Source organism: Galeopterus variegatus, unplaced genomic scaffold, assembly GCF_000696425.1.
Source record: "Galeopterus variegatus unplaced genomic scaffold, G_variegatus-3.0.2 Scaffold2994, whole genome shotgun sequence".
NCBI lineage: Eukaryota > Metazoa > Chordata > Mammalia > Dermoptera > Cynocephalidae > Galeopterus > Galeopterus variegatus.
The window spans coordinates 5163-13144 of record NW_007729105.1 but is presented as its reverse complement, the minus strand read 5'-3'; the positions used below and the strand labels follow the sequence as shown (position 1 = coordinate 13144).

Sequence of the window (7982 nt, the reverse complement as noted above, 5' to 3'; positions counted from 1 at the left end):
GGAAAAAAAAAAAAAAAAAAAAAAAAAAAAAAAAATCTCTGTTTTGCTAAGTATACTACTACCAGCATCTGTCTGACCCACCTTATTTGATCCTTGGTGGCGTGCAGATAAGAGAGTGAGGGATGAGTGCCACCCAGAGGTGTTACCCATCACCCTTTATTATTGTAAGGTGCGGAGTGGTCAATTCAGAAAGTTTTGTGGGAGTGTGAGCGATTGCTTTGGACCCTTGGGTTAAGCTAGAGGTCTCCCTCTAGAGGTTATTTCTTCCACCCTCCTGGCTCCAGGTTCTGGCTGTGGCTCGCTGCGTGTAGCAGATGCTGCCTGTGAACTCTGCCAGGTGGGTAACAACCATGCCTCTGTGGCTCTTACAGGACCCGGGAGAAGATCCTAGAGGGCTGGAAGGTGTACGCGGGCACCAACAACCTGCACCAGCTGCCCGAGGCAGCCTCCATCTCCCAGATCATCATCAATGGAAACTACACCGATGAGCAGGACGACTATGACATTGCCCTCATGCNCAATTCAGAAAGTTTTGTGGGAGTGTGAGCGATTGCTTTGGACCCTTGGGTTAAGCTAGAGGTCTCCCTCTAGAGGTTATTTCTTCCACCCTCCTGGCTCCAGGTTCTGGCTGTGGCTCGCTGCGTGTAGCAGATGCTGCCTGTGAACTCTGCCAGGTGGGTAACAACCATGCCTCTGTGGCTCTTACAGGACCCGGGAGAAGATCCTAGAGGGCTGGAAGGTGTACGCGGGCACCAACAACCTGCACCAGCTGCCCGAGGCAGCCTCCATCTCCCAGATCATCATCAATGGAAACTACACCGATGAGCAGGACGACTATGACATTGCCCTCATGCGTCTCTCCAAGCCTCTGACCCTGTCAGGTGAGTGCATCTGTGCCCCTCAACCCCTGCCCCGGCACCCTCGGCAGCCCTTAGACTTGGCAGCGTCTGTTGACCCATCCCAGGGCCCCAGAATCTCAGCATGGCAGAAGTCAAAGACTCTTAGAGATCATTACATGGAACACTTCTATTTTACAGTAAGTTTGCCCCAAAAGACATCTCACATTACAAATTGGTGACAGAGCCAGGGCTCAGATACCGATCTTAATCAATATGAATAGATTGAATTGTTTCACTGGTATTAACTGAGCACTTAACAGGGGCCACACTCTGTGGTAGGCATTTTACATATATGATTCCATTTACTCTTCACAACCAACTCTGTGAAGCAGGTACTACTATTAGTTTCATTTTACATAGGAGGAAATAGAGCTTTAGAGGGAGATAATTACCTGAGGCCGTGAGTAATAGATGACAGCTGCAGGATTGGATCCAGGTGGGTCTGACTCCCAAGCAATGCTCTTCCCACTGGGCTCTAGGCTGGCGAATTGCTTACACTGCAGTTGAGAACATAAGACCAGTACACCTCAAACCATCGGTTGCCAGCTAAGGACCCCATGAGGCTACACAAAAGAATTGCTACAGAAGCTCTCAGAAGATCACTATGGACAGGGGATGTCAAAGAAGGCTTCATTCATTCATTTATTCGCTTAACAAATACTGTGTGTCTACCGTATGGCCAGCTCCGCAGTGGCAGTGGCAGATAGAATAAAACGGGCAACACACACTGAGACAACCGGTGGAGGCCAATGATGCAACGTGGGGGTTGCTGGGGAGCTATGGTGCCCAGATGGGGTACTAATCAGTCTCAGCAGGCTAGGGGAGGCTTCCCTGAGAAAGGACAGCTAAGGTGGGTCCTGAAAAAATTGGAGAAGACAGGTAAAGGGGGCTCAGGAGGAACCCTGAAGAATGGGGCCAGGGTCCCTAGCATAAGCAAAGTCATACAGGTGGGAAAAGCAGGAGTACCTCCTTTGGAGGACGGAGATTTCCAGAAGCCTTGGAGGGTTCTCTGGTTAGTCCAGGCATTCTTGCGCTGAGCCTATGAGCTGGTGTTTCCTGGCACATTAATCGTGGAGGCGGTTTTGTCATGAGTCAGAGAAGTTAGCTCATCAGAGTGGTGTGAGGAGGAGGATCCTGGGCAGAGCTCAGTAGGGCAGGGCTGGCCCAGAACCCCGCCCAGGCAGGGCCACACCCATTCAAAACCACGCCCACGCAGAACCACGCCCACCGGCTAAGCTCACCACCTCCTCCTGCCCCTCCAGCCTTGTCTGTGGAGCCTGGGGCTGTGAGGTGAGGGGTGTCCCACTGCCCCCTGCCCTGTGAAACATGCACATGTACAAGAAGGCTTTCAGTCTGCAAGACCAGAACAGGCCTTTTCAACCCTGATTCTGGCTAAACATCCAGATTTTAACTTCTGACTCACCCCCACCCCCGTTAATATCGTTTGGAATTCCAAAACAAATTAAGTACTTTCTAAAAACAGTGAAAGCTATTGTAATGTTGCATGTGCTTTTCTGACTGTGGCAGTCCCTCTCTGGGTTCTGATAGACCCCCGGGCGGGAAGCAGAACTTTAGTCCGAGAATCACAGCTCAGATTTATGTAGTCCTGTGGTCAGACCATGTGCCCTGATTTTTGGTTTAGAAATTAGGGCAGATTAATTAGGGCAGATTTTCTCCAACTCGTTTGGCAGGACAAGCACCTTGAAGTCACAGTACTTTCTGAAAAAACTTGTGAAAACTCATTGACAAATTTAATTCCCGCATGTGAATGAGTAGAATATATAAAAATGGAACATACAAATGTAACATATTTTTAAGACTTTACATCTCAAAAATGGGCATAGAAAAGAAATAATGTTGTGCATTTTTGCACCATAATTGGTGCTATCCTTCATTTATTTTTTGTTTACTCTCTAGCAGACAAAACATGGTAGGCAACAATGTTTAAAGCCCAATTTGTGGGAGAATTTAACATTCATTCATTTCTCCCTCCCTCTCTCCCTCTCCCTCTCTTTTCCCTCTCTCTTTGTTCTTTAAATGAGCATTTAATATATCAGGCACTAATCTAGGTGCAAGATTCTGCAGTGAATATAAACAATTTAGAACATTGAAAACATTCTATCGACTAATATTTTCCTCCTGCAAATTGGAGTTTGGTGGTCAATGCCCTAGTCCATCACCGGGTACCAGTCCTCAGAGGGAGCTTGTGAAATGATATACAACAGCACCTTCCAAATACTTCTGAGTGTGGGAGCAAGCTAGCAGTGGTTTTGTGGTCTGCATCTCTAGGGATGTGGTCTTCCTGCTTGGAGACATTTCTCATACTGTGCTGGGTGAACATTTGGAGAGAGAGCCACAGGCCTTGACCAACCAGTGGGTGCCCTCCCCAGACCAGGGTGGACACAACACTGAGATACCATGGCCATAACATCTGGGACTTGGCCTGCTGCTGTTCCTTGCTCTGATGGATAGGCATGGAAGATGCTCAGACAAGAGAGATACTCTTGGTGGGGACAGACCCTCAGCCACCCACTATCAGCTTGGCACAGGGGAGCTTCCAAGGCTTATGAATCTGCCCACATGACAACTACTGAAATCAGAATGGCCTTGAAGACTCTGGCCTGAAGGCTGAGGGTCAAGATAAAGCAATTATTTCTTGCTTGGTCAGTCCAAGCACTGGAGAATTCAGAACCACTCTAGGGTCAAGGAGGTGGCTCCTAGGACATTGGTACTCCTGCCCTGCCACCCCCCGCCAAAACCTCCAGCCTTGTTCCTTAGCTGATGTTTTGAGGTCTCATTGCAGCTCACATCCACCCTGCCTGCCTCCCCATGCATGGGCAAACCTTCAGCCTCAACGAGACCTGCTGGATCACAGGCTTTGGCAAGACCAGGGAGACAGATGGTGAGAGGCAGAGGTGCTAGACTGTATGTATATATGCACAAGCATGTGTGTATGGATACACGTGTGCATGTGTGGGGGTGATGAGTCAGAGTATAAAGATGAGGGCCTACCTAGATGAGAGTTTGAGTGTATAGATTCATGGGCCTGGATGTGAATGAGTGTATATAAACACCTGTGTATATGTCAACACAATCCACGTGACAATGCCCTCCAGCTGAGACCACCAGGAAACCCCCTGTAGTTGAACAAGTTGGGTTCATTTCTCATTGCATTGAGAAATGGAGAACACGCCACAGAGAACTGTGGAGCATCTCAATTAGAAGGTGTTAGAAAGGATTTACTGGATTTGGGTGACTTGGAGAGGGACTTTTCTCTGGATTGGATGCTGTCAGCAAGCAGGGGTAGCTCTATGACTGGGAATCAATAATGTTCTATAGAAGGAAGGAAGAGTCTGAAGCTATAATTGGTAAAGAAGTCATCGCATTGGCTGGGAGAGGGGGACATTCGGTATTTTGTGGTTGCACAGCCACTGTCTTTGTCTGTCCTTACATGGGATGATGAAGTGGTCTTGCTGTTTTGCCTCACCTCATCCGGTCCCAGAGTGCCTTGTCTGGTGTCGGTTCTGTGGGATTGCTTATGTTCAGCAGGAGGACAGTGCCACCTGGCTGGCCTGGCCATTAGACTCAGGCCAGTCCACAAGTCAGGAAGGCTTATCCCTTGCTTTGTGTGACGGCATGATGACTGGTCTGGCACAGCCTTCTTCTGATCTTCCTCTGTAGCTGACTAGCATGGTCACTGTGGGCCGGGCGCTTCTTAGCCCTAAGTTTCTGTGCCTGGAAATGGATTCATATGACGTTCCCTCTTTAGGGCACATAGTTCCTGAAGACAAATGAAGTGATGTATCTGATGGGGCTTTGAATGTAGACAAGCGTTGTGCGGCATGTCAGGTAGCCTGATAGGCTGTGAGTTTGTGCACATGCATGTCTGTGTTTTATGTGCAATGAGTGTGTATAATGCAAGGTGGTGTGTGCCCATGTGTCTTGGCTGTCCAACCACAAGGGCCTCCACGGGGCCAGGCACAGGCATGGTGGCTCCATTCCCCGGAGGCTATGCAACCAGGTCCTGGGGAGCACGGCTGGAAGGCCACGGAACTACCCAGAGCCTCACTAGCTTCCCATCCTCTCTCTCCTCCACCCCCATTGCACTGAAGAGAAGACATCCCCCTTCCTCCGGGAAGTGCAGGTCAGCCTTATCGAATTCAGGAAGTGCAATGACTACTTGGTCTATGACAGTTACCTCACCCCTCGGATGATGTGTGCCGGGGACCTTCGCGGCGGCAGAGACTCCTGCCAGGTGAGGCTGCTTGTGGAGGGACAGCAGATGGGTGGGTGTTGGGGATGGTGTGGGAATCAGGGCCCCACCCTTTTGTGCTCTAGGGTGCTCTCCCACCCTGCTGATGTGCTCACTCTCCCCTGTAGGGAGACAGCGGCGGGCCTCTTGTCTGCCAGCAGAACCACCGCTGGTACCTGGCGGGTGTCACCAGCTGGGGCACAGGCTGTGGCCAGAGAAACAAACCCGGTGTGTACACCAAAGTGACAGAAGTCCTCCCCTGGATTTACAGCCAGATGGAGGTAAGAGCCCTGTACCGGGACACTGTGTGAGTGGGCTGGGAACCCCCAAAGATGGGGGATCTAGAAGGGGGTCCAGGCTTTCGCCAGAGTCCAGGCAGAGGCTCCCTCAGCCCCTCACATTTGGGGGTGATCAGGGCAGGGTCAAATGACGGGCCTGGGGCTAACCCCGGCCCCTTCTGTTTTTTCCCTGCTTTCCTTCCCTCACAACAGGTCTTAGGGGGTTGCAAAAGGGTGGGCCTAGGCTCAGCACCAGCCCCAAACCATTCTCTCCAGCGATGGCTGAGTGTGGGTTCACACAGGCCACAGAGGGTGGGGTGTGACAGGCGGCCTCCCTCCATGGCAGGGAGTTGGGCATCAGGAATGGAGAACTGCCCCTAACTCTGCTCACCCAGGCCAGCCCCTACCATCCCTGGGCCTTCTGTCTTTAGTGGTAAAGCAGAGACTGCTGTGACCATACCTTCCTGTCCCTGTCCGGGGCAAGGGCAGAACAGTGGGGAGCTCAGATGGGGAATGGGGACAGCTGCTCCAGAAATCCAGGGTAGCTCTCTGAATGGTCCCATCTTCTTCCCTTCACTGCCCTCTTCTCTGAGAGCCAGTGCCAGGTGACAGCTGGGCCAAAGTGTAGGCTCTGAACCTTGGGCTTCTGGGTCCTCTACCCCCACCTTGTTCTGTTCTCTTCCTCAGAGTGAAGTGCACTTCCAGAAATCCTAACCAGCTGTCCTCCTCCACCTCACAGTGCTGGCTGCTGTAAGGACTCTGGCTGAAGCAACCAGGCCGTTTGCAACCTCATCTGGGCAAAAGGCCACTGGGCACCTTCGTTACTCCCACCTTCACTGTCTGCTCCCTCTGTGAGTGCATGTATGGGTGTGTGAGTGTGTGTGCATGTGTGTGTGTTGCTATTCTCCAAGTTCCTCAGAAACCAGGGGAGCTGTCAACTCTTCTCAAAATCCCAGACTGGAATCATCTGGAGAAAAGACTTTAGGCACCATGGACATTCCTACAGGGGTGTCCATGGATGGATGGAGGAGGCGAAGCCCAAACAGAGCCCAGGGAAGGGCCTGGAAGGTGACTTCAGGACTTTCTGCTCCTCTCACCCTGCCTTGGAGACTAGCCACAGGTGGGCAGTCACCAGGCAGCTCAGGTGATGCCCCAGCTGTCCCAGGACAGATAACAGGTTTTGTTGGAGTGCCAGCTTCCCAGTGCCCGGACTGTCCTTAGCAGAAAGCTATTCCCATGGGCATTATGAACATCACGGCCTTGCTCAGCCCTCCTGCTGGTGCCATGGATGTCAAGAGTTGAGCTGCACTGTGCTGACCAGCTGACAACTGTGAACAGGGCTCACTGTACTTGTTGTACAAGCTGTTGGGGCGGATTTTATTTTATTTTATTTTTACATTAATGAAATAGAAATAGATGTATTTTAAAAGATTCTCCAAAGATGCTAGGAAACTTGAGAGCTAGCATCCATCACCCCAATAACTCCAGGGACTCATGAGAGTTGAAACATTTTTGAGTCCTACAAAATGTTCCTGGCTTCAAGGGACTGGATAAAGAGACTGGACAAAGTCCCCAGGATGGACATCTCCCAAGTCAATGCAGCATCTGGAGCTCCTTCGAGATACTCAGGGAAGTGAATCCTCATCTGGGAAGGCAGGCAAATCCTACACAAAGAGATCCACAAACTGTTCCTGCATGCAAAGGCTACATCCAAGGCATGGAGTAATGGAAGCTGCTCCTGTGTAGGCTCCTGGGAGCCCAGAGAAGTCCAGGCAGACAGCATCCCTCATACACAGGGGCTGTGCTGGACTTTGGGGTTTCTTCTCAGCTTTCTCCACCTTTCAGTTTCTCAGTTGTTCCAGGAACGTAGCATGAAAACTGCCGTGGAGAGAAAGCTAACTGTCGCCACACCCTGCAAACAGTCCTTCTGAAGGATCTGAATTGGCCTCTCCTGCAAGCCATAAATGTGGCTGGCCCTCTCACTAGGTGAAGGTCTGGGCCTTCCCCAGCCTTTTCCCTGGGACACGTGTTTCTCCCCCACTCCCACTCTCCTCACCTGGTGCTGTGATTCTCAGAGGCAGGGTCCAGGGAGATCAGCCCAGCCCAGCCCAGCCTGGCCCATGCAGGCAGCTGCTCAGGGGAAAGACTGTGCCGGAAGAGCAGGGTGGAGTTGGAGAATGTGGCTGGGATATCTGGTAGGGGTGGGTACACTGGGGAATACTATCAAGGCCGGGGAGGGGGACAACATTCATGTCTACAGCAGTCCCCCAGCAATGGTCTTCAACAATAAAAAGCGTGTGACCTGAAGAATTTGTCTTTGGGAGTTCTACTGCCCCTAGGTAAAACTCGAGATTGCCCACCCAGGTGCCCAGGTATCTTCAGTTTTGCTTTTTAGTTTTGGCTCCTCATCATTGAGTTCTGCTCACTTAATCATACATTCATTTATTTATCCATTCACCAACCATATCAGTGCCTATTCTGTGCCAAGTACAGTTTGATTATCCCTTATCCAAAGTGCTTGAGATTGGGAGTCTTTTGGATTTTTTTTTTTTT

At 50.8% G+C, this 7982-nt stretch overlaps 1 protein-coding gene across 1 annotated transcript in view; it reads left to right on the top strand.

The window, feature by feature from the left end:
* TMPRSS13 (transmembrane protease, serine 13) overlaps nt 1-5458 on the top strand; it is a gene marked incomplete at its 3' end in the record, with an annotated part of 26937 nt that extends 21479 nt beyond the window's left edge. The window contains exons 11-14 of the mRNA XM_008583685.1: nt 709-881; nt 3703-3801; nt 5012-5154; nt 5280-5458. Of these exons, the coding sequence (XP_008581907.1) occupies nt 709-881; nt 3703-3801; nt 5012-5154; nt 5280-5458 (594 nt within the window). The remainder of the gene's footprint in view (nt 1-708; nt 882-3702; nt 3802-5011; nt 5155-5279) is intronic.
* Nucleotides 5459-7982: the final 2524 nt, after the last annotated feature.